This window comes from Lynx canadensis, chromosome X, assembly GCF_007474595.2.
Source record: "Lynx canadensis isolate LIC74 chromosome X, mLynCan4.pri.v2, whole genome shotgun sequence".
NCBI classification, from domain to species: Eukaryota; Metazoa; Chordata; class Mammalia; order Carnivora; family Felidae; genus Lynx; species Lynx canadensis.
Window position 1 is genome coordinate 15501063 of NC_044321.2, and position 27595 is coordinate 15528657.

Consider the following 27595-nt stretch of genomic DNA (forward strand, 5'->3'; position numbering starts at 1 on the left):
TCTCCCTTCCTCATCTCCCCTCCCCTGTGACAGGTATCATAGGACCGTGAGGAGACCCGCTCGCCACGTGGGGCTCTGCCCTAGACCTACTTCTGTCTGCTTGTAGAATTTCCGGACTGGTCAGAAACCAGATGTGGCAGTGACCCAGCCCAGCCCACTCTGTCTGACGAGAATTCCTGGAGCAGCCCATCTACTCCAGGACAGTGAGACAGAAAGACCCACACACAGACAGACCCACAGAAGCAGAGACATACACAGAGACACAGACCCAGAGACAGATGTGTGGACAGACTCACACACAGTTGGACACAGATGAACACAGACACACAGAGCCACAGACCTACAGACAGAGAGAACACACACACACACACACACACACACACACACACACACACACACACACGGAGAGCAGAGACACCCATAAGAGGAGACGACCCAGGCCCCAGAGGCCATCCTTCATGGAGGTCATTCTAATGGCTGTGTCATTCCCCCTCCCACCTCTAGCTCACCCAGCCACCACTCATTCCAGGGGCTCCTCTGTCCTGGATCACAACTCACTCTTTGGAATTTTACCTCATTTCCAATTATTCAAATTGAGCAGAAAATGTGTTTTTATTTTCTGTAACTGCCAAGCCCCAGGTTCGTGGGCATGTCTGAATCATCCACACTCCCCTGTCTTCTTCTACCTGCTGCTTCCACAGATGTCAGCTCCTATCTCTGGACTCAAAGGCAAATTCCACCAAGCAACGTGCAGTCTTACACACATACGCACACACACAGCTACGAGAATCATTGTTTTCAGGATAGCTCTGCAAACAGCCAGGGAGGGTCAGGCCTGGCATTTCCACCCCGGGTCCCAGAGGACGGCAGCACCGTGCGAAAGGCATGTGGCTTTGGGGTCACGTCCTGAGAACACCCTATCACCCAGTGCTAGCCTTTTGTAGGATATGGAACTACCAGCTGTTCATCAGCTCTCACAAACATGACGTGACACGAACAGGCAGGATCCTGGAAAATGGGTGACTTGTCACTGTTACCAAGTCAAATTGTCCATGGCTCAAAACAACTTCCCCATCATCCTAACCGTAGAGTCTTTCTTGATTGTCTTCTTTGAGGGTCTGACCCTGATTTTATCTTTCTCCTGTTTTCTGGTTATAAATAGGAGTACTTGACTTCCTACTCGGTAATGTGTGCTTCGGTTTTCACGTCTTACCTTTTATAAACAACCATGTGAGCAAAGTAAAAATAAATCTCAGTGTACATCCTTTTGGTAATCTTCAGACATGCTGAGCTGATTAACTGTTAAACCTGAGGAAATTCAGGGCCCCTCCGTGGCTCAGTCGGTTAAGCATCCAACTCTTGATTTTGGCTCAGGTCATGACCTCACAGTTTGTGGGATCGAGCCCCGTGCCCAGCTCTGTGCTGCTGTGGAGCCTACTTGGGATTCTCTCTCCCCCTCTCTCTGCCCCTCCCATGCTCTCTCTCTCTCTCTCTCAAAAATAAATAAATAAACTTTAAAAAAAGATTAAAATCTGAGGAAATTCTAGTTTATACTGTTTTCCCCAATGCATCTCAAGAATTTATTAAAACACAGAAACATGAATCTTCACATTTATATTTTTAAAACTACATTCTCAAATTATAGAGAAATCCAGAAAAGTTTTGACTAAAAAAAGTCATAATTGCAGGGCTGTCCTACTTTACAAAGCTAGACCTTAAAACACAGCCAGACCTGCCAAGAGGCCATCCGAGCATCCCTCCGTCCACGCTTCTGAGGTGGGGATGGTAAGTAAAGCCAGAGCCGAAGAGCACTTCCCCTCAAACCCCTCCTAGAAAACCTCTCCATCCAGTAATGCCACACAGGGTTTTCACAAAGAATTTGTCACTACGGCCCAGAGCACAGTCTATGGAAATTCCATCTCTGGCCTGACATTTGGGGATTTTATCAAGCTCGAGGGCAGAAGGGGTCCAACCTGACTGGAGGCAAATCTCTCCACAGGTCTTCACGAGCACACTTCCAGCAACACTGCCTCTATTCCTGTCAGCCTGGCTGAGGTAAAACGCCACATCACCACCAAAAGCTCCACAATATGCCAGGAAAGTGATGATGTCATGGAACTAGAGGGGGTTTCTTTTCTTTCACACTCACTTGGCGTATAAACAATCTAAATATTGGGTGGGCTTGATTTTCTTCCAGTTAACTGTTCTTATTTATTTAGCCTACAAGCCTTTTGGGGAAAGTTCTAACTCCCATTTTCAATTATTAACTTCAACAACGTTTCTCATGAACTATGAGTACTATATCTTAAGCTGACATGCCTGCTTACTCTAAATCATTCATTACTGAGGAAATTTTCACGTAAACATTAACTCCCAATGGAAGAATTGGCTGTATTAGTCAAGTGTTGACTCCAGCGTATTAATAAACCACGCAACAAATTAGTCCTTTGTCTATTCGGAATACCTGGGCCCTCAATGCTGCCATTCTGCATGACAAGCACCTTCTGCTCCACGTTTATTCATCTTTTTCAGAGACTCACCCACATTTGTGCTTCTTAATAGCCTAAAAGGGCTAAAGATCTGGCTTAAATGGCTGTAAAGAAAATTACCTTCTCAATTACAGCTAGGAAATATCTTAGCAGCTGTGTTTTCACTGAAACAGCTCTAATATCGAAAGATTTGCATGCTACTTCACATTTATGATCCCCCATTGATATTTAATAATTTCACTCTCAAGCACCACAGCCTAATTTACCTCTTGCACCCTGACAGAAATAACATGGCGTCCTTACCTACAATGTCCAAAAAGCTCAGCTGAAATTTAGCAGGAACGTGACTAGCCCAAAGAATGACGGACAATGCCAAGAATTTGTCCCCCCTCCAAAAAAAAAAAAAAGATTTAGCTGTTCCCGTCAGTTTATAGAAAATCAAGCCCTCAGAAGATACTTTCTTCAAAATGATCTAAAGTCAGAACTCTCAAAATGCCATATACCGATAACACCACACTTCCATGGGCAGCTAGAATCACCCTGCGCTGTTGAAGGGAATCTGATACAGAAACATTTAGGACCCGGGCCTGTAGATTCCTACCCTGGTGGTCTAGCAGAGCGTAAAAGAAGATGCTGGGGGAGGAATGAAAACAGGAGGGAGAGACTGCCTCATGGATGCAACTCTGGAGCAAACTCCCATTGACAGGAGTAGACGGGCTGGGGGAAGAGATGTGCACTAGGCAGTGATGTCCCTGGGCTGACAGACAACAGAATTAAGTGTGAATCTAGCTTGATGACCTGGCTCTTTGAGTCAATTCCTCTCTTGGGTTTTACAGGAGGCTTTGCTACCCTGAAAATTTTAATGGATTTCTCACTTATACCAAACTGCCAACCACCTGACACCCGAATCTGTACTGAAACAGCACATGGTCACCACCAAGACTGGGAAGACCCATTAAGAGATGACTCAGCATGGAAGACCAAGTTGAATCAAGATTCCCTCCATCCCCCTAACCCTCTCCAGCTCCCAATAGTTGTCCTTTAGTGGTCGGGGGTAAACAGAAAAGGTAAGCCCTCAAGGCCTACAGATGACAACATGATCTGAGGACCCTCAGCCTACTCCTCATTTCAGTAAGGACTGCAGCTTCTGCCACCAATGGGCGGGGGGGTGCGTGGGGAAAGAGCCTGCTGCCACTGGGACCCTTCCAGAAGAAGCTGCGCTGCCCTGCCCTGCCCTAGCTGAGAGAACAATCCTACGGGGAGAAAAGCAAGTCAACACAAAGAGCAGGGGTGAAAGGTTAGAACGTGGCAGTGAAGCACAAGGGCACGCGGCAGGCCCTCGAGGGCCCAGCACCTGCTGGCTTTCTGGATTGAGTTTCCCATGAGGCTCCCAGGGCCTGGGGCTCCTCTTCTTATCTCCCGGGGACCCCGTTTCCCTAAATGACTCAATAACCCAAGTCCTACTACTTGAAGTAATTTTTTAAAAATTTTTTAATGTTTATTTATGTTTGAGAGAGAGAGAGAGAGAGAGAGAGAGAGAGAGAGGAAGAGAGAGACAGGGAGACACAGAATCCAAAGCAGGCTCCAGGCTCTGAGCTGTCAGCACAGAGCCCAACATGGGACTCCAACTCATGAACTATGAGTTCATGACCTGAGCTGAAGTTGGACCCTCAACCAACTGAGCCACCCAGGTGCCCCTACTTAAAGTAATTTGAATGAGCTGCTGGTCCTGACACTAGGAAGGGCCTGCCTTCAGTAGCTACGTATCCCTGAGCGAGCAAGCAAGCACATGCATACCACAGCAAGGCACTGCATCTAGAAGTCTGGACTTGGTTTTTGGCTGCAAGAGCCTTAGACACACCAGTCCTCCAGAGCCTTCCTTCACCTGCTTGGAAGCGTTTGCGGGGGAAGATGGTCGGTCAGAGCAGTGGTTCTGGAAGCAGAGTTCCATAACAGCAGCATCACGCAGGAACCTTCTAGAAATGCAGATTCTCTGGCCCCACTCCAGACCTACGAACCAGAAGCCCTTGGGAGGATGGCTCAGCAATCCCTGTGTTACCAAGCTCTCCCACAGGTGCTGCTACACACTCTGTTGTGAGATGCACTGTCCAGAGGAACCAAAAGGTCGCCCCTACAGTGAGGGTCTCTGAAGCAGTGAATTGGATGCGAACCCTCTTCCTTTCATAACCTCCTCCTCTCTCTCCACTAGCCCCCAGGAAAAAAAGAAGAAATAATTCTCCTCAGGAAATATTAGAGCAGTGGAACTCTCAAAGAACATGGCAGCGCAGAAAAGGTAACAGGAAAATCCTGGCCCCTCTGTTTAGAAGCATTCAATTCCTACTCACCCTAATGAACCTGGCAACGAGGCAGATACGAGGTGGATACGCGAGGCCTGATCTCCTCATATACTTCCCAAGGACCTAGGTACTAAGGAAACCAGAAAATATTTAAGAGACTACAATCCCTAGGACAAGTGGGGGGATGGAATCAGAAGCCCAGTGTGTCCTGAGGAAGAACCCATCACTCCTATGACCACAGCTTCCCACCTAGAAGGAGTGAGAAGCTACGGGTTACTTGAGCAGCAGGGGCTTCCCGGGAGCGGGGCACATGCTGAGTGGCTTGTGAGGCAGGTCGATGAGGATTATGACACATGAGAAAGTCACTACACACCAATCCAGCTTTTTGCCCCTTTCTATCTCCCGGCTGCTGAGGAACAACCTGCATTTCACTTTGTGGTGCTGTTTTCATTCATTCAGTTGTTCATTCATTTCATTCACAGGGAACCTGATCTGATGTTCAAGAAGGTGGAGGGGAGACTTGGCAAGGGGCTCTAACACGGCGGGCCAGAGGGCCAGGTGGCCCACTATCTGCCGGGCCCTCGGTCCACTTTCCAGGAAGCCAGAGCATGAAATGACCAACTACCCTGATCACCAATTATATGCAGTCTTCTAAATTTTAGCAGTTTATCTATAATTACTGCCATGGGATAAATTCCTAGAAATGGAGTTACTGGGACAGTGGAGAGCAAACCATGCACAAAGATTTATGTACAAAAATGATCATCACGGTTTTACTTTCAGTGGCAAAGAAGATGGAAAATCTGATGTCTACCCTGAATTGGCTGGTTAAATAGATGGTGGTGTATTCTTATGATAGGATTTTAAATGTTCTCAGAAGAGATGTAATGATTTGGGGAAAATGCTCCTAATATAATAAGGGGACAAAGGATCAACAGAGTAAATACAATATATCAGTGTTTCTGTGAAGCTAATATGCATCAGAATCTCCTGGGATCTTGTTGAAATGCAGATTCTGATTCAATAGGTCTAGGGAGGGGCCCCAGAGTCTGTATTTCAAATGAGCTCCGAAGGATGGGGTTGTATTTCTCTGTATTTTACAATCTGGAAAAAATTTACTTTTTAGTTTTAAATAGAACTTTATATGAAACATCAAGAAGAGGAAGATCGATAGAAACAGACAGGCAGTGGGGCTGGGGGTGGGAATGGGAAGTAAGTATAAATGGGCACGAAGGATCTTACCAGGCTGGTGAAAATGTTCTCAAGTATTTTATGGTGACAGCTGCACAACTGTGTACATTTACTAAAAACCATTAAAATGTATACCTGAAACGAGTGAATTATATAATATGTAAAACATGCCTTAATAAAGCTATTTTTAAGTGTTTTTTAATGATCAGGCCGATTTTTAAAAGATCACATGGTGCTTCTAAAAATAAAGCAAAAACTAAAAAGATTTAAAAACAGGGGCACCTGGATGGTTCAGTCGGTTGAGCATCCAACTTCGGCTCAGGTCATGATCTCGCGGTTCGTGGGTTTGAGCCCCGCATCGGGCTCTGTGTTGCTGGCTCAGAGCCTGCACCTGCTTCAGATTCTGTGTCTCCCTCTCTCTGCCCCTCCCCCACTCATGCGCTGTCTCTGTCTCTGTCTCTCTCTCAATGATGAATACACATTAAAAACATTTTTAAAAAATAATAATTGGAAGGGAGGCACAGAAGGGTGTTAATGATTTTTGTTTGGCAAGATGAGAATGTTCTGGAGCTGGATGGTGGTGAGGGTTTAAAACAGTGGCAGTATACTTACTGCCACAGACCTGTGTGCTTAAAACGGTTCAAACAGTAACTTTATGCTATGTGTAATTTATCACAATAATAATAACAATGATGATGGTGGTGATTAAATAAGCAAATGCAAACACTAGCTGCTTTGAAGTATTACCCCACAAGGGTTTCTTTCTCTCTGCTTCCTTCCTTCTCAAGGCCCCAGTGTGGTTTCTGCAGAGGCTCTGTCCTGGCTTGGCGTTCTCACCGTAGGTAGGTTGAACGGTAACCCCCCCCCAAAAGACGTCCTCATTCCCAGAACCCGTGACGGGACCTCATTTCGAAAAAAGATCTCTTTTTTCCAGATGTAATTAAGATGTAATTAAGTTAAGGATCTCGAGAGGAAGAGATTACTCCTGATGACCTGAGCGGGCCCTAAATCCAATGACAAGGATCCTCAGAGACACAATGAGGAGCAGACATAGGAGAAGGTGATGTGGAAATGGAGGCAGAGGTTGGAGTGATGCGGCCACAAGCCAAGGAAGCCAAGGAAGGCCAGTAGCTCCCAAAGCTGGAAGAGGCAAAGAACGGATTCTTCCCTAGAGCCTTTGGAGGGACTGTGGCCCTGCTAACACCTTGATTTTTGGACTTTTGGCTTTGAGAACAGTGGAAGAATAAATTTCTGTTGTTTCTACCCACCAGGTTATGGTAATTTGTTGCGGCAGCCACAGGAAACTAACGTCCCCAGCCATGAGACACCTGGGGCTGGTTCCACTCAGAGACCTACCCCTGTGGGCCTGGCTCTGAGGCCCACTCAGATCCCAGGTCACAACCCAAAACGGTAGGAGACAGGCCAACCACGGTGGTGGGAGGGAGGGGAGGAGAGGAAAGGAAAGCCTTGTATAACTATATGCACAGATCCAAACAGAGAGCCCACGTCAGGTCTTTTAAGACAGGCTCTTTCTGGAAACAGCCAGTGACACTGTGAGCAGTATCAACTAATTAAGAGTATCTCCCTGCACACCACTGCTGCTGTCTGCCATTACTTGTCTCCACCCCAGTGGTCTGGCACTGAGGGATCCTCACCCCTGGAACAGGCCCTTCAGACAAGCCAGACTGCCTTTTTCACTGTTTTGGGCAACACAGTGTGACGGTAACTAGCACCTTCCCACAATCACCAACGAATTCCTCCAGTTCAAAAATAGACTATTAAGGCTCGCCGATCAAGGAGGCAACCCACAGCCCTTTTTGTCACTGCAAGTCGCACTCTGAAAAAAAAAGTTTTATTTGTATTTAAGTAATTTCTACATCCAACGTGGGGCTTGAACTCACAACCCCAAGATCAAGAGTCGCATGCTATTCCAACTAAGCCAGCCAGGTGCCATCAAGCCCTGTCTTTTTTTTTTTTTTTTTTTTAAGAATTTTCTTCTTAGGGCACCTGGGTGGCTCCGTCATTTAAGCATCCAACTTCAGCTCAGGTCATGATCTCATGGTTCATGGGTTCAAGACCCACATCTGGCTCTGTGCTGACAGCTCAGAGCCTGGAGCCTGTTTGGATTCTGTCTCCCTCTCTCTCTCTCTGGCCTTCCCCTGCTCACACTCTGTCTCTCTTTCTCAAGAATAAATAAACATTAAAAAATTTTTTTAAAGTTTTCTTCTTTGAAAAGCATTTAGTAAGATGATAGAATAGCAGACCCTAGAGTTTTAAACAACTCTTTAAAAAATGGGGAATAAAATCAGGAGGGTATTTTAAATTCATATTCATTAACTCAAGTCTCAGAAAAAAATGGGGAAAAACACTTTTAACACATACAAAACACTCTCTTCTAATTTTACAAATTTAACCACTTCTAAGGCTATTTGTAAACTGAAATAAACTGTATCCATATTCTTAATTTCTATTCCAAGTACATCATGCAATCAATTCACTGGTTCCAATTTTCCAGGGGTTACTTCCAAGACATTAGAGAACTCAACTTCACAAAAAAACCCTGTTGGCATTCAAAGGCCAACAGAATTACTAAATCTTTCTACTGGAAAATCCAGGCCACTGTTGCCCAAATGGGCTCAAAATGAACATATATCAATTATTTGACGACCATCTGGTTGCTAACGAGAGACTTTTGGAAACCAGGCTTAAAACCAAAATGCAGAAACCAGCACAAAGTTCAGTAAATCAAGATTCACTACTCAAATCACATCTCCCTCCATATTTTCTCACCAGCTTTTTGAGCTGTAATTTTGGAATCTTCATTTTCCTCTGTTGCTTATTGCTTTGACTTCTTCTCATGATAAAATTATCACTAAGACTTCCTACGGGAGTCTTTGTAAAGATGATGATGTCAAGAGGAGGTTTGCTTTCTATCCATGTACATCTAGGAAATGTGGTGCACACTTCGGCTAAACTCAAAATAACTTTAACTGGTAGCTTTTGTTATCCAAACGTTGTCACCACCACACAAGGAAGAACTCTCAAATCCAAAAGTCATCTTAAGAAATGCCATAACCTAGAGCGGCTCTATTTGTAGATGACCATCTCTGGGGTGTAACTGGCACTGAAACATATCTACTCAATAATGTGTCTCTCCCATTCCCTATTCTCCTGTCTGAAGTTTCCATCATCAGAGTTAACAATGGACTCAAACAGTGTCAGAACCAGAAGGAGCCTTAGAATTCATCTGGTTCAACTCCCTCTTTACACAGATAGCGGTCACGTGCCTTGCCTAAAGAAAGGTTCATTCTGTAACAAACATACCCAGAGCACCCAGTCAGCTCCGAGCATAGTGCCAGTTACTGACAGGGCAAAAGAAGATACCTCCCCACTCACTGCCCCGCTCTCTTTAAATTCGTAATCTAATCTGGTGAGAGACAAAATGCAATGTAAGAGCTTTGTGACAAAAAGGTGCTCTCGGTCAAAAGAGCAGAAAGAAAGGCTTGCTGGTCTTTTCAAGTCAAGTATTTGGCATAAAAACTCGCAAATCACTCAGAATTATTCCCTTAGCGAGAGGATCTTAGCGTGCTGCTACATTCAGATGTGCTATGGTATCAAACTGTTATGAGCCATGGAACCCTATATTCTAAGACGGGGCAAAAAGTAAAGTCGACCCCAGAGTCCACTAACAGATGAATGAATAAACAAAACGTAGTATATCCCTATGATGGACTATTATTCCGCCTTAAAAAGGAAGAAAATTCTGATACATGCTACAATGCAGATGAACCCCGAGGACCTTATGCTAAGTGAAATCAGCCAGTCAAAACAGGACATACACGGGATGATTCCACTTATATGAGGTCCCCAGAGTAGTAAAATTCACAGAGACAGAAAGTAGAAGGGTGGTTGCCAGAGGCTGAGGGGAGGGGGGGAATGGGGAGTTGTTTTAATGGGTACAGAGTTTCAGTTCTGCAAGATGAAAGTTCTGGAGATCAGTTGCACAGCAACGTGAATATGCTTAACACCATTGAACTGTACCTTTAAAAATGGTTAAGGTGGGAAGTTTCAGGCTATGTGTATTTCACCACAATTAAAAAAAATTTTTTTAAGTAACTTAAAAAGCACCTGAGATGAGCCAAATTCAGTTAAAGAAAGTTTTTTTTCCCCACCTTTAAGCATCCAATTTGCTCTGCAGGTCTAGGGCCACGGTGGGACTCAGGGAATCAGAGCAATACATCAAACTAATACAATCAGCAAGGCACTGCATTCAAAAGAATCAAGGTCAGGGGGAGAGACGGATAGTAAGGAGGAGGGAGAAGCAATGAGACAAGACTGGCCAGGAGTTGAGTACAGCTGAAACTAGACAATGGGTACAAAGGTGTTCGTTATAATATTCTCTCTATTCTAGTGTGTGTTTGAAACATTTAGTGATAACCGGTAAAAGTGAAATGCTGGTCAAGAGAATTTCATTCTCTGGGCAAATGCAAGAGCTTATCCCTGAGATGTCTAGTGTAGCTGGTTGTCTTCATTCATTACGTGCCCCCAAGGCAAAGCATGTGAGACATTTAAATCAATTTTAGAGCGGCAATGGTGTGACCAAATGCTACTAACATCCTACCTTTCATCTTAGTTCTTTGAGCAGGATACGTTTACATCATGCAAATCTCTAAAATGCACGAACGTGCACATGTTCCCATTACCCCAGTTCACCGCTCCTGGGTAATTACCACTCCTACTCCTAATTGTAATTCGCTTCTTGGACATCTTCCAGTTTCTTATACGTTAGTATATCATTCACACTGTTCTGCAACTCGCCTTCCTCACTTAAGGATATATTCGGGAAGGCTTTCCGTATCAGTAAAAAGTATTTGCATTCTTTTTTCCGGCTACAGAGTATTTCACTGTATGGATGTACTATAATTTACTCTTCCCAGGTTGAAGGGAATTTTGGCTGTCCCCAATATTTTCCTATCATACACCATAGCATACTTACGTTGTGAACAAAATCGGTTTCATTGAAACAAGGTGGCTCGGTGCACACTAGCACCGTTACATGGCCTAGCAATGCCATGTGAGCGCTGTGTCGGGCTCACGTTCTGCCTCCCCCTCTTGGACCTCTTCCCCTTCTAGGCGCAGCCCAAGCTAAGCTCAGCTCCTGCACCAAGCCTTTCTGAACCCCCCGGGCCCACAGTGAACACTCCTTTCTACTTCATTTCTATTCCACACACTCTCACGCAACTTGGTGTATACTGTTGTGTATTTTTCAACTGTTTGATTTGTGTGGGGCCAGAAGCCCTAACTATTGCTGGCCCTACCTCTATCTGCACAGCACCTAGCACGGCTTTGGCGAACGGAGCCTGCTCAGTAAACACTAACTGATTAAACCACTGTCAGTAAATGCTTCCCTTACTCTTAACCCACAGGTCTGCTAGACCCAAAATGTTCTTCACAGAAGGGTTCTAGCCAGTTCTGCTCCGTGAATTATTGTAAAAACCATAACCAAATTGTGATTCACTACAGAAAAAAATCCGAATCCAATAAAGTGAGTCCTCTTGCCAGGCTCTGCACGCAGAACAGGAAACATAATGACATTCAGAAGGTGCCCGACACCTCAATTCCCAGGCAGAAGATGCTATTTAAACAGCATCTGTAGTGGTGACACAGCCAACATAAACAAGTTCCAAATAACATTTAAGTGGGGTAGAGACAAGCCCTGTCAAACTTTAAGGGGAAAGTATCGTCGTAACTCAGTCACATTTTAATTGTGCTCTGCGATCTACTTAATTGTTCAATCAATGTGTACTGAGAGCGGTCACAGAAGGCCTCTTTGAGGAGGCGAGTTCTGAGCTGAAAGCCGCATGATGGGAGGAAGGGGTAGACCAGACATGGGGACTTCTCCAGGGCTGCTGCCGCCACTGGCAGAGATACACTGATGGCACAATGGCTTCCGATACAATTGCTGTGTGGCTTGAATTGCATTCTCCAAAAAGATGTTAAAGCTTTAACAACCCCCAGTACCTGTGAAAGTGACGTTATTTGGAAATGGAGTCTTTGCAGATGATCAAGTTAAGATGTAGTCATCTGAGTGGGCCCTGACCCCGTGTGCCTGACATCTTCATAAAAAGGAGAGATTTGGACAGGGAGGTGCACAAACAGGGGATGTCGTGTGGAGACGAAGGCAGAGATCAGGGTGATGCATCTACAAGCCAAAGAAAGCCCAAGGCTGCCAGCAACCCAGCAGAAGCCGGAGGAGAGGCACGGAACGGATTCTCCCTCACGGCTCTCAGAATGAACCAACCCTGTGCACACATTGACCGTGAACTTCTAGCAAGCAGGGCTATGAGACAAGACACTTTCCACTTAAGCTCCCCCGCTCCGCCGCCCCAGCCCCCAGCTGTGGTGCTTTGTTCCAGGAGCCCCAGGGCATGACCACAGTGGCTATTAGGTGCAGTAAATATTCATGCCAGCCGAAGGGTGAAGGGTGCTCTCCATCCATCTTAGCAGCACAATCTTTGTTCTGAAGACAAGTGTGCCCGGAAGCCCGGTGTGTGATGAAAACGAGCGCTCAGAAGCAAACACTTCACTGCTTGCTAGACCCATGAAGTGCCCGCCTCCTCCCATCCCTGGAGTTGCTGGCAACCGGTTTGAAAAGGACTTGAAAAGAAAGTATAAACAAACAAAACCCCCCAAACCAGGCCAAGGCCAGAAAACCTGGGTGGAGGCGGCCGTGGTGGTTTCTATCGTTGTATTACTAAACTAGCATCATCACGAGCACTGTTTTTGAGCACCTGCTCTACAGCAGACATTATCTCTGCCCCACGCCGGGACTGTGAGAGGCCGGGGGCTGCGGGAAGCGACATCAGAGGAGCCAACTCGCCGAAAGCGCCTGTATCTGTTTGCCAGCACTGCCTTAACAAATGCCACAGACTGTGGGGCTTAGACAACAAAAGTTTATTTCCTCGCAGTTCTGGAGACCAGAAGTCCAAGGTCAAGGTGTCAGCAGATCTGGTTTCGGGTGAGGCCTCTCTCCTTGGCTTGCCGATGGCCACCTTCTCGCTGTGTCCTCACGTGGTCTTTGCTCTGAGTGCACATCCCTGGTGTCTCTCTGTGTCCTAATTTCCTTTTTTTGTAAAGGCACAAATCAGATTGCATGAGGGCCCACACTAGTGCCCTCATTTTAACTCAACTACCTCTAAAAGGCCCTGTCTCCAAATACAGAAACATTCCGAGGCACTGGAAGTTAGGGCTTCACCATAGGAGGGGACACATTCAGCTCACAAGAGCTCCTTAAGGAAAAACTTACAGAGCCCACATTCCATCCTAGAACCGTTTGGCTCCAAAGGCCATTTTCCCTGGAGCACACTGCCTGACTCCAAAAAGTCCTCTTTATTTGTTGTAAGACAAAATGTATTACTTGAACGATAAGAAAAATGAACACATACAAGTTCTTTGGTTTGTTTCTAAGACTTCTCTACCGAGGTTCCAGGCCACCCCCTAGAAAGCTCCCGGCAGAGTCACATCAGCAGGGCCCCAGGTGTGAGCCCTGAGAGGTATGGGGACAAAGCAAAGCATGGCCCCTTCAGCCCCTGCAAGGAGCACAGCCAGAGGCCCAACCTGAGCAGGCTTGAGCTTTCACCTTCCAGGGCAAGGGCCCCGAGCCCCAAGAACCACCTCCTAGCATCAGCCAGAACACTGGAAAAGGAGGCACACCCTAAGAGTGGGCCCAGTTTCAGGCTCACGGATATAGGAGAGGTTTCCTGAGACCTGCATTCTTTTCTCTCTGTATCTTAGCCTTGGCGGGGCTAACCCCAGGCCAACTCAAAAAAACTCCTGGCTGAGACTACAATGAGGGAACACGGGCAATGGCCATCAGAAAGCCCCCAACTTCTCAGAAAACACAGGCCCTTCACACTCGAGCCCGGGCTGTGGCAGCTGTTGTGCCCACTGGGGTTCATGGAACGACCTTCAAACATCTGCCATCCTCCACTGCTTCAAATACCAAATCAATAAAAGATGGCACCTTGCTGGGCCCTTCCCTGAGCAGGGCGGCAACACTTGTCGACAAGTGAGGTGACAGAGACCTTAAAATGAGCACCCTTCTGCGGACCAGCAGTGAGGGTTGTCCAGGGACAGGCCTCCTTTACCAAGCACAGGGACCCCCTAAAATAAGGAAATGTCTAAAGCGAGCAGCCAATGAAAATCCATATGTGCCAACACCCCACTAGGGTGTTGAAGACTAGGGTGACGAGGACTAGAAACCAAGTGTTGGTTCCAATTTCATCAAGGAGACAGAGCTGGGCAAAAATAAGAGAAGACAACAATAAAAGGTTCAAAATGCAATACTGACCATAATTATCATTTTGTTCAAAAAGGACAGCGCAAAAAAAAAAAAATAATCAGGATGGAGTAGATGAAGATGGGGGAATGGAAAACATCAGAAAAGACTTCATGGAAGAGATATGAGGGGTGGAAAATGATCACGAAATGATTAGAGCACATTCCATTTACGTTCACTAGGTTACATAGCTGCATGGTGCATTTGGCACACTGCCAGCTCCGGCATTCTTTTATTTCAGAGCCCCAGTGAGAAGTAACTATTGCAAACCTCTTCGTTTCTATCCACCTCAGAGGTTCTGAGACACATCATCAAATGTTTCCAGAAAGTTGCCTACCTGGGTATTATCTCTCAGCTTTTTTTACTCCCTGGTTGAAAAAAAGCAAAAGCCAGTTTCTGACCCACCCCAGGAGAAAACCTGGAAATACATATCCCCTGAGCCCCCGCAAGGCTGTGGCCTCATAACCTTGATGGCCCTTCCACAGATGAGGTCAACCTTTGTGTTCCTGATTTATCAATCCGTAGTTTATGCCAGGCAGGAAAAAAAAAATGCCTGATGGCAACAAGTCCAGCTACTGTCAGTAGAAGGGCAATTCAGCAATATCTGTGAAAATTCTAAGGGCACAGGCTCTTAACCCAAGCACTCCACTGCTAGGCATTTATCCTAAAGATAGACCCATGCAAAATAGACTGCTTTGCCGCAGGAAAAAAAGGAAAGCTTGAAACAACCCCAAACAGGGCACTGATTAAACAGACTAAGGGGTAGGCACAGAAAGATGCGTTAACTGAAAAAAGCTCGTTGGATCAGACCTTGCATATTGTTGTCTAGTTTGTGGGGTTTGGGGGGGGGGGGGAATTGCACATTTTTAATGTTTGTGTATGCATAGAAAATTTCTAGAGAATAAAAAAAGCAAAGGCAGAGTAAAGTAGGGAACTTTATTTAAGGTTTTCTGTACCATTTGAATGTTTTACCACGAGTTTATCATTTTATCATTTTAAATGCATATAAGAAAAATCCACGAGCAATGAAAATCTACAAGAACACAGCCCTAGGTTTCTCTCAGCAATGAACAAACTCTTAAAGGAAGATTCAGAGATCTTTACTGGGCTGTAATTCCTACTCAGGAAGTAGTCCTCTACAGTTAAGAGTGGTTTTCATGAACAGGGCACGAAACCTAAATGGCTTCTTATTAGTCATCATTTGATCAGAAAACCAAAGAACTTTCCACACCCCATTCTGCACGCCTAGTGTATAAATAGAATTTTCGTGAATGTATTTTCCATAATTTTCAGGGGCAACGGTATATAATATAATCAAAATATAATCCAGCACACTATAGATTAGGGATTTCGTTCAATGGATAACAAAATTTCCTTATTTCTGTAAAGGGAGGAAAAAGGCTATAAAGGGCATGGGTACACACACATAAACCCTCATGACAGTTTTGCATGTAATAGCAAAAACACAACTGGAAACAAATGTACACAATAGGAGAATGAGTGAATAAATTACACTGTGGCCGTACGATGAAATACTATGCAGCCATCAAAAATGTTGTAGCTCTACATCAGAGATATGGAAAGGTACTGCAGGGCACACTGAAGCTAAAAAAAAAGCTGATTAAAACAGCATTTGTGGCATGGCCCTATTTGGAAAATATATATATGCATGTTGCAAAAGGCTAGAAGCAGGTAAAGCAGAACATGAACCGTGATTATCTCTGGGCAGCAGGGTCCCTGGAGATTTCATAGGCACACATTTCAGCTGATCTCTGTTCTAACTTTTTTCGTAAAAAACATTTTTAATTGTATGATTTCTAACTTTAAAAAATGCTGGCTATCGTATCCTTCCTTGGGAGACCTAACATCCTTCCACGGAACCAAATCCAATGGGAAATGTGCTGCTTGTTCTCTTTCCTGCCCATTTGTGGGTATTTTAATAGTTTTTCTGACGCTTTAGAAACCAAAGAGAGGGAAAAAGGCCTGACATTTTCATGGTTGTCTTTTTCCCTCTTTCAAATGCTGCTATTGTACTTAGGCCAGTGGTTCCTAACCAAGGGCAACTGTGTCCCTGGGGACATCTGACACCGCCTGAGACATTTTTGTTCTCACAACTGGGCGAGGATGTGAGGGTAGCGCTCCTGGCCTGGATAGAGGCCAGGGATGCTTTTCAACACCCTCCAGTGCACAGTCCCCCACAGCAGCCTTAGAGGGCCCAAAATGTCAACAATGCTAAGGTGGAGAAACCCTGCGTTCGGGTAATGAGTCTCTGAAAGGCTTCCCACCCTCAAATAGCTGTACAAACATGCCTGGCTGAGAGGCTTCATTGCTACAGTGGAAAATGCACTGATGACAGAGGCAGAATAGGAAGTGAATCCTGGATCGGCTCCCTTTCTGGCTATCAAACCTCAAGCAGGTGACCATGTCACTCTGATGATCACGCATCCTCCTTCGTAAGATGGAAATGCCACCTTCCACCTCACAGGGTATACATGCTGTTTCAACATAATAATGGAGGAGAAAGGGTTCTGTACACTGTGAAGCACCAGGCACATGTGAATGGTGTTGTCACTCCAGGATACCAAGTGTCCAGCTTTCCCAGTGAAAGCACATTCAGGGTTTCCATGGGTCTTCACTAGCACACTCTGACTACCCTGAGTCACACGTCACAGCAGTGATGTTTAATAAACAGTGACACCGAAAAACAGAGACTGCTTTTTTTACACTACATGTTCCTTGGCCTAAGTTGTGAGGCAGCAGAACTTAGCGAACAAATGACAAAATCTAAAGTCAGACTCTTAAGAAAGAATCCCAGCACCACCTCTTAATAGGTGGGTGACATCAGGAAGTGATGTGGCTTCTCTGTGCCCTCTGTTTCCTCACCTGTCTATCCAAACCCCAACATTTCAGAGGAAACTATTTTTAAGTTTTTATTTAAATTCCAGTTAGTTACCATACAGTGTAATATTAGTTTCAAGTGTACAATAAGTGATTCAACAATTCCATGCATCACCTGGTGCCATCACAGGTGCCCTCCTTAATCCCCAACACCTATTTCACCCATCCCCTCACCCACCTCCCCTCTGGTCACCATCAGTTTGTTCTCTGTAGTTAAGAGTCTGTTTCTTGCTTTGCCTCTCTTTTCCCCCCATGATCATTTGTTTTGTTTCTTAAATTCCACAGAGGAATGAAATCATATGGTATTTGTCTTTCTCTGACTATTTCGCTTAGCATTATACTCTCCAGATCCATCCATGTCATTGCAAATGGCAAGATTTCATTCTTTATGGCTGAGTAATAGTCCAGTGTGTGTGTGTGTGTGTGTGTGTGTGTGTGCGCGCGCGCACGCACACACACACACACACACACATCTTTATCCATTCATCAGTCGATGGACATTTGAGCTGTTTCCATAATGTGGCTATTGTAGATAATGCTGCTATAAATATAGAGGTGGCATGTATCCCTTTGCATTAGTAGTTTTGTATTCTTTGGGTAAATACCCAGTAGTGTGATTGCTGAATGATAGGGTGATTCTATTTTTAACTTTTTGAGGAACCGCCATACTGTTTTCCAGAGCGGCTGCACCAGTTTGCATTCTCACCAACAGTGCAAGAGGGTTCCGCTTTCTCCACATCCTCGCCAGCATCTGTTGTTTCTTGTGTTGTTGGTTTTAGCCGTTCTGACAGGTGTGTGGTGATATTGTAGTTTTGACTTGTATTTCCCTGATCATCAGTGATGTTGAGCATCTTTTCACGGGTCTGCTGACCATCTGTATGTCTTCTTTGGAAAAATGTCTATTTGTGTCTTCTCAGAGTGAACTAATTTATCATTGGAACCAGGACACTTCAGAGTGAAAGAGGGGGCTACCACCGTCAATGCTAGGACAGGAGGCATACACCAGAACTGTCCCGTGGCCAACAGGGACATGAGGTCACCCTGAAGGATATTAACAGTACCCACCTCACAGCTTTGTTTTGATGACTAACTAGGATGAAAGGAACAAAGCATACAGTACACACCATTACGTCCTACCTACGAATTCTTCTTCTGCCCTTCTATTCATTAACCAAGTGCTTAGTGCCATGGCCTGACGCTGGGCACCAAGAAAGGAGTCAGACACACCCACTCCCTGTCCCCAGCAGGATGCCCCCTCCTGTTCCACAGTGTGTTTGTTACAGTCCCAGGACTTTTCTTCCATACACACAGTCACAACAAATGCAGAATGAGACACAAGCCCACGGTGAACACTATAGGTCCAGAATGCCAGGAAACACACACCAAATGTGTGAGAGTTCAAAGTCTCCCACACAAAAATGAACAATAAATAAGAGCTTATCTAATCAACAAAGACAAAAGGATTTATTATTATCCCAGAGTCCCTGATTCAAGGAAGCAATTGCAGTTTGCCTAAAAGCTACCAATGCGTCTCACAGATTAATAAAACTTTGTAACAGCACGTAATGTTTAGAAGCACATTACAGTATCCACTCCCTTTCATTTTTAGCACATGCCATTACAAAGAATTGTGTAGAGTTTGTCCACCAAGACAACCTTACAGAACCCTTAGATTATGAAAGCAAAGTTAATCTAGCTTGCTTTTGTATTGAGATACATTTATGTCTTTTGCCAAGAAAAAGTTTGATTCAGTATGCTAAGAATTTCCTCTAAAAGTCAATACTCACGGTGAGAGGTGAATGTTCCTTATTTTACACAAAAGTGCATTGACTTCTAGGGGCTTGGGACTCTAATCACAAGTTCCCTACCCCCCCACCCCATTTCAGTAAAATTGGTCTCGATTACTACCACAGTAAATCCCCACACCCGAGGGTTTCCATAGCCACTGTGGGGCCCTGCCCCTTACTCCTCCTCCTTGTTCACATTTTACCAGGCACATCCTTAGCCTCCTTCTGTGTCCATTTCGGACGGTCCCTACAGAAGCCTGGTTCCACTCCTTCAGTAGTTGTTAGACCTAAAATACCAGTTAGGCCCTGTCATGGGAAGCACAAAACATGGGACTCTAAAAAGAGAGATTCTATCAAGTAAGCCGTATGTGCATAATTCAGAACTGAGGGCACATCCCACATGCCTGCCTTGATTCAAAGAAGCTTATATCAATGGCGGTGGGTTTTGTTTGTTTGTTTGTTTGTTTTTGAGAGAGAAAGAGTGAGTGGGGGAGGGGCGGAGAGAGAGAGGGAAAGAGAGAACCCCAAGCAGGCTCTGCAGTGCCAGCACAGAGCCCAATGTGGGGCCTGAATTAGTCATGAGATCGGGACCTGAGCAGAAATCAAAAGTCAAATGTTTAACCAGCTACCCCGGTGCCCCAATGGCGTGTGTTTTGATCTGGTGCTTTTTACCCAGATGGGTTCAGTTTGTGAAAATTCAACAAACTGGTGTCTCATGTGCATTTTATATGTGTAGGCTACACTAGGATAAACGTTTTTAAAAGTAGCTTACATCATGTAAACCTCTGCCTAAAGTAAGCATGTACATATCACCAACACTAGCGCAAGCTATCTTCAAACCATGGGTTGCCACCAATTAGTGGGCCACACGATCAATTTAGAAGGTCCGAACTAGCACTTTATTGTGTTAACAACACTTGAGGTATAGCCTCCTAAAATTTTTTTTAAGTGCACAATAAAGTACCACTAACTCTAGGCCCAACGTTGTACAGTAGATCTGTTGAACATATTCATTCTGCGCGACTGACGCATTCTACCCGTTGATCAGCAACTCCCCATTCCCCGTCGCCCAGCCGCTGGCAACCAAGAGGTGGAACCAACCTAAATGGCCACTGATGGATGAATGGATAAAGAAACTGTGGCATGTACATACAATGGAATATTTTTTGGCTTTGAAAAGGAACAGAATCTTTTCATGTGCTGACGAGCATTTTTAAAGTGGAATGGAGAATATACAAAAGCATCATACACAGTGAAGGCAACTACTATTTCAGTTAACTTATTGCCATTACAAGTATGGACACATATGTACACTAAGATGGCAGATGTTTTCACTGAAGAACATGGTAAAAAAAAAAAAAAAAAAGAAAGAAAGAGAAGGAAAAAGAAAGCCTCCAAGAAACACTGGGTACACCGACAAATAATACACGGATTTGGAAGCCAGAGAGATCTAGGTTCTGATCCTAGTTCCTTACAACCTACCTAACCTCTGTGAGCCTCACTGCACCATCTCTAAAATGCAGACAATGTCATCTTCTCCCTGGACTTGGTATAAGGTGTCAATAGGCTGGCAAACAGCCAACCACAGGACACTAATTAGACACTGCCCCCACCCCCTGCAACCATTTCTGTGGTGCCCTGGCCTGGGCTCTTTACCTGTAGGATGTTTAAAGGAAATGTGCAAAGGGGGCGGGACAAAGGTTGAGCCTCCATGACATGACCCCTTTGAGCCCCTCGGGAGAACAAAAGTGTGAACATTTGAGAGCAACAGGGCAGGGAGAAGCTATTGGTCGGCACACTGGGTGATAAACCATCCAGCTTTGGATTCTGACCAGAGGGAAAACCACTTTCCAAGATAGGAGGGTTTTCCCATTATTCTTGGCAGGAGGTGGGGAAAGGCAGAAGGGGAGGAAGCCCTCCGTAAAGAAATAAGTATTTGTTTTAAGCAAATCACTTTGAAGACAGGTGGTTTTCATTTTGAGAACAAAAATGATGCTTAAAACAGAGGGTGACTCCAGATAGCAGCCACCAGCTTGCCAGGAGAGGGAAATGGGGCCTCGAGGTCTGGAGTGCTCCCAAAGTGCCAGAGCAGTGATGGAGGCAGAGGGGCAGGGGGCGGGGGCGGGGGGGGGGGGGGTCCGGCACAGATAAGATGGGACCATCTTTATCAGCTTGCGGGCACAAACTACTCAGCAGTCACTCACGATATTAATCATCTAAAACCTCTATTCATTTAAGAAACAGTTGTTGAACATGAGCACATAATTGTGTTGAGAACTGAATTAGGGGCTTCGGGATACAGTGGAATAACAAAGACAAGGCCTCTGCCAGCATGGGGGCCAACATTCCAGTGGGGGACACATCAAGTGCCAAGTAAATCAATGACTTGTAAATCAACCAGGGATTTATAGCCTGTGATACAAGTGCTCTGCAAGAAATAGATATGGTGATGTGTCAGGAAGGGAGAAAGGAAACTTAAGATGGAGGAAGTCCCTTAAGATAAGATGGCCCAGGGTTGGGGGGGGGTGCCTGGGTGGCTCAGTTGGTTAAGTGTCCGACTGTTGATTTTGGCTCAGGTCATGATCTCAGGGTTCATGAGATTGAGCCCCACGATGGGCTCCGTGCTGACAGCACAGAGCCTGCTTGGGATTCTGTCTCTCCCTCTCTCTTTGCCCCTCCCCCACTCTGTCTGTCTCTCTCTCTCTCAAAATAAATAAATAAACATTTTTTTTAAAAGATAAGATGGGGTTGGCTAGATGGCTCAGTCGGTTAAGCGTCCGGCTTCACCTCAGGTCAGGATCTCACAGTCTGTGAGTCGAGCCCCACGTCAGGCTCTGTGCTGACAGCTCAGAGCCTGGAGCCTGCTTTGGATTCTGTGTCTCCCTCTCTCTCCCTGCCCTCTCCCACTCCTGTCTCTGTCTCTCAAAAATAAATAAACATTAAAAAAATTTTCAAAAGGTAAGATGGCACAGGGCCTTCTCCAAGTAACATCTTAAAGATGAGCAAGCCTGGGCCCAGCGGCAGGAGAGGCCCCGGCAGGGGCTGGGGCAGCCAGGGCACTGGTGTGGTGGAAGGTAGTGGCCAAGTGTGAGGGTGATGGCAATGAAGCTGGAGAGGGAGGCGTGTGCCAGGCTACACAAGGCACAGCCGGGCATGGGGAAGAAAGTGGATTTCAATGAAGACCCACAGAGAGCTACTGAAGGCTGGAACACTGTGATACAGGATTTTGATGCTGGTTAAGATAAGAAGTACTCTTTTATCTTCGCCCATGAAACAAAGTGTACAGATGATACAATGTCTCCAAAAACACTGATAAAAGTTAGCCCTGCCTTAGAGCTCGTGGACAGTTGTTGAGGAGGCTCGCCAGCTAGAGGCGAACAATTTTAGCCTAAATAGGAGACGAAATACAAGGAATTCAAGTACAGAAAGGGGTGGGAGAACTTGTGACTGACAAGAAAACACTCTTATTAGCAATTAACTCACAGTTAGCAAATATAAAGCACATGGTAAAGCTAATTTAACCAGACAGGCTCTAGAAAGTCCCCCAAACAGGGGCACCTGGGTGGCTCAGTCGGTTAAGTGTCCGACTTCGGCTGAGGTCATGATCTTGCAGTTTATGAGTTCGAGCCCCATGTCGGGCTCTGTGCCGACAGCTCGGAGCCTGGAGCCTGCTTTGGATTCTGTGTCTCCCTCTGTCTGCTCCTCCCCCGCTCATGCTCTCTCTCTTTCTCAGAAATAAAGAAACTTTAAACAAAAAACAAAAAGAAAAGTCCCCAACACACGCACATAAGGGTGGAAGGCAATTGGGAACGGACTGATGTGCTCGCAGCTTGCCTAAATCCATGAACAGGTTCACTGAAATAACCAGATGGAGTGTCACCATGACAGTGTCCTACGCCTACTCCTGAATCAGAAATCAGACGAACTGCTAAGCAGCTTTCTTCGAGATTTGAGTTTTCTGTTTCTTCTCCCTTGTACCAGCTGAATATAGGTATTCATAACTTGGAAACTCAAAGCTGAACGGGAAATGGCTCTTCTGAATTATCACTGTCCCCCCAGGATTCATCACACGGCCTCCTGACTTGGGTCCCCCATCCCCATGATCCTGAACTCAAATGGATCTCTGAGACACAGCATGACCCACTCACACCTTCTCCCCGAGACCTCCTTGTTCTAGGGGTCCCCTGGACCAGGCTAAAAGGGCAACCTCTAGGGCACTGGTCTTGAGCAAGGCTGACGCCAAGATCAAATTTATGACACCAAGCAAGAGAATGTGGGAGGCCACGAAGGCTGCCCCCGAAAGAAGCCAGGAGAGCAACACGGGTGGCACGCCCCACAGCCCAGCACACTGCTCGCACGGATGGTACAATATCCCACTAAGGAAGGAGAAGGGGTACGAAGGGCAAAAACACACCACTTAGCAAGTGCCCGCCAAGCACTGGCTACTTTCACGTCCATTACTTCCAACCACCCCGCGACGCCGTGAAGTGCGGTGATAGCGCTTTGCAGATGGGAAGAGTATCTGCTGGCAGCCCAAAGCTCCAGTTAGCAGAGGGAGGATCTGAGCTTTGCCTGCCACCTCAACTGGCATCTAGCAACAAACTGTGCTCTGAACAGATCTCAAGCTGACTTTCCGTCCGGCCTTCGATCTCACTCTTCTCTCCTTCCCACCGCAGGGAAGCTGCATTCCACACCTGGCTTTATCCCAGGCTTGCAAACCTGCCAGCTGCCTCAGAAACATTACCTGCTCCCCGCCCTTGATAGGGAAACTTACCTGATGAAAGGGATGTCTGCGGGGCAGGGGCGCGGGGAGGCTTGGCTGGCTGGGGTGTCCCCTGGACAAAACTCTTCGATCACAGTCGGGAGAAGGGAAGAGCCCTCACACCAGAGGACAGGGCTGTCCAAAATCTTTGTAGATGACACTACTAAAGGGGATCAGCCAAAAGCCACTTCTGTCACAGGAGCGCCCCAAGAAAGACATTCCCTTCTGCCACCAACAAGAAAACTGTGACCCAGATCTGAGCGGGAAAACAGTGTTGCTCACCATCTCTCTGGAAGGACTGAGCTGGGACCAAATTCCCCATCATGCCTCCCTCCCGGCCTAAGAAGTAGCGGGGCACCAGGCTCCAAAAGATGCAGGCATAATAGCAATCAAACCAGATGTACGTCCTACTTACAGTCTCAGACGCGTCTGCAGCACCCGGGGCTTTGGCTGCAGAAAGCTCCATTCTGTGGAGCATCAAGTGGTGATTTCGGGCTGACTGCGTCTGAACTCTGGGCAGGAGTATGCTCCGTGCTCGCCGAGAACTGCGAGTCTCTCTGATTCACTTGGCAGCAGAATTATTCTAAGCATCCTGTCCCGTACCCAACCCGCCTGCCCCTCCCATTACACATTCACGCTGGGTGGTGGTTTGTTTTTGTTTTTTTTTTAATTCTCTGCACTAATTTCTGTCACAAATCAAGGGAAACTCATTTTTCAAAATTAACCCAATCTCTGGCGCTTCAGAGTGTGGAACCTTTATGACTGAGGAGGAGGAAGAGGAAGAAGTTGTAACATCGGAGAGAAGAGAGTGGGAGAGCCGCAAAGTCTGCAGTAACAGCAAAATGGAGATTATTCGAGACAGCTGAAACACTCCACCCAGCCTCCAGGAGGGGACATGCACGGGAAACAAAGGGCATATGGTGTTTGCTTTCTTCAACATCCGTTCTCACCATTAAAGAGCTGCACCAGCAAACGCTCATTACTTACATGAGGGCAAACCTCACTCCAAAACAGACTTGAAAATACAGCTCATAATCAAATAAGTTACTTGCAAAGCAGAGGCCTACCTTGAATTTTTTTTATTACATCTAAAGCAAAATTTAATAAAGTGCAAGTAACTGGCAGAATGTCTACTGGGCTTAGTGAAGCGTGAATTATACTTGAAACAAAGTCAATTTTTGTTAATTTCAAGTTCACAGAGTAACTCAAATACTGACACATTCAGGACAGGATTTCATTTTTTCCCCCAAGGAGAGATTCCAAGGGGCTAACCTAATAACCAGATAAGAATGATTTCCCTACTATTCACTACTAGTCATGTATTCAAACATTTCTATCCTAAAGCAAACAGGTTTTTCTAATGAGGCTTAAATCATTTATTTCCCACATAAGTTAATGTTACCACCATTTCCACTATCGCCCACACTATGACACTGTCCAAAGGTCAACTCCAGTGCACCGCCTGACCAAATCTGCACGACCTCCCGAAGTGGTGAGATCTGAATTGAGGACGCTTTTCACAGACATCAAGCTAGGGGCAGCTTCAAACACGGTACTAACCAGCTGAGGCGGCTCCCTTCCTCCTCCCCCTGCAGAGCCAACATTGGCCACAGGTACCTACCCATCCCCCATCAAGCCCACTCCCGGCTCCAGAGGGCAGACTAATTAACTCTAAGCCAATCATTGGTTCCGGGTGGGCAACAGGAGCTAAGTTCACCCAATCAGACTGCAGGAAAGGACTCCTCCTACATGCCCGCCCTGAACAAGGAAGCAGAGGGCCCCACAGCCAGTGGATGCCATCCTACGTCTGCCTGACAACCACGAAGAAACCAGCCCTTGGGTGAAGCTTCTGGCAGCACGACCCATGGAGGAGCGACAGGAAGAACACAGGTCTCCGATGTCCCCCTGAGTAGGTGAACACACTACCCTTGGGGTCCATCCAACCTGGAGCCTGAAAATTATGTGAGATAACATACATCACTGCTGATAGGAACAGGCTGAGCAATACCTAGGAAGCCAAGAGCAAGAGTCTGTAATCTGGCAAAGAGACCCCTTGAAGTTAATAATACACTCACAGAAGACATTCCCTTCAACGCTAAAGAAAAAGGAGAAATTACAAAGAAGAGTTGTTAACTGCCGAGGGCTGGGCTTGGAAGTGGGGAGTAACAGCACAGGGGCACAAGGTCTCTTTGGGGCGGGAAGGACATGTTCAAAAATTAGATCATGGTGATAATTACACAACCCTAAATATGCTGAAAGCCACTGAACGAGGCACAAGTGGATGAACTGTACAGTATGCAAGTTAGATCTCAATGAAGCTATTTTTGAAATAAGCTACATGGGAGCAGATGCTCGTTCAGAAGTCACCTGTTAAACTCTGCCTCCATCCACATCTGACGGCAACATGCCTCTGCTTAAAATGGCTCCTTTGATGCTTCCTGATCACCTCTGGGGTCCAAATTCCTTACAGAGGTGCACAGTGCCTCTCACGTCCCAACTTCACTCCACCCCAACCCCCGCCTCTACTTCCCATTTTACTCACTGGCAAGGCTTTCTTCCAGATATTTATCAAACCGCTTCCCCTGCAGGCCTCAGTTCATACATCCTCGGTCACTCTCACCATCCTCTTCACCTGATCTATCCCTTCCTCCCCTGCCCCAGCCTCTAAGCTTCCCCTCCCTTTGGGCTCCTTTGGCATACTAAGTGCACACCAGGGAGGGTTAGAAAAGTGCTTCTGGGTCTGTCTCGCCCACCAGGCTATGCCCTAGAGCCTTGCCTTTTGCAACAGAGAGGGTTTGAGCAGACAAAAGCAAAGCGCTCAGTGTGGTCAGCACTATGGGGTTTCTTTCAGGGTTCCATTTACACGGTGTGGGTGCCTGTGTCCCTTCCCAGGCCTGAAGTCACCGTAGGAAGCCAGGTGTGGGTGAGAGCCAGGTCCCTTGGAATCTGTCTCTAGTTCTCCCACGCTCAACTTTTTTTTTTCTCATCATGGCGTTTCCCTTATTATTTTTTTAACCCTTAGACAAGGTAAGGAGCTGGCGTAAAGAATATTACAAATGCAACAAGAATGGGAAACACTTGGTTTTGAAGAAAGGGACTTTTAAAAAGGGACACAATAGACTGAGGAACACTGGATGATCATCTCCACCTGTGTCTTATCTTCCTACATGATCTCAGGGGAAAAGATTACTAAGATTTAAGAAATGTTAAAAATCCAGTTGCTGGGGGCGCCTGGGTGGCTCAGTCGGTTAAGCGTCCGACTTCAGCTCAGGTCATGATCTCGCAGTCCGTGAGTTCAAACCCCGCGTCGGGCCCTGTGCTGACAGCTCGGAGCCTGGAGCCTGCTTCAGATTCTGTGTCTCCCTCTCTCTCTGCCCCTCCTCCGCTCATGCTCTCTTTCTCTCACTCTCAAAAATGAATGTTAAAAAAATTTTTTTTTTTTAATTCAGTTGCTGGAGTGTTTCAGTTATCAAAAAAAAAGAAAAAGTCATACCGGAAAGGGGTGACCCACAGAACCCCACTGTGGAATCGGTGCTTCATTACAACAAAGACATCACCCAGCCCTCTCCCTAGCCTGTCCGGCCCGGCTCTCCGAACACCACGAGCAATGAAACCCCAAACCCAGGAGCAGAGGAAAGTGCTGAAATAACACTTTAAATCATCGCGATGGTAATTTCAACTCCTACCTCATAATCATGGCTCCTCTTTTCCATATTTGGGCCCTAGCTCCCCTGGATGCACTCTGGGAACCTCCACAGACATTATCTAATGCTGAGCAGGTCAGCAAACTAACCATTAAGCCCTCTCTCTTCTCCGCACTCTCTGATTTCAGC

General features: G+C 46.1%; 1 protein-coding gene across 4 annotated transcripts in view; it reads right to left on the minus strand.

Annotated features, from left to right (window-relative positions):
• The window catches only part of SH3KBP1 (SH3 domain containing kinase binding protein 1), a 334711-nt gene that overhangs the window by 223833 nt on the left and 83283 nt on the right, over positions 1 to 27595 (minus strand). The window contains exon 1 of one of the 4 annotated variants that reach the window (XM_030304715.1): positions 24178 to 24251. The exons of the other annotated variants lie outside the window; for them this stretch is intronic. Coding sequence (XP_030160575.1) covers positions 24178 to 24240 — 63 coding nt within the window. The 5' untranslated portion in view covers positions 24241 to 24251. Of the gene's footprint in view, positions 1 to 24177; positions 24252 to 27595 lie in introns of those variants that run through there. 4 annotated transcript variants of the gene reach the window in all.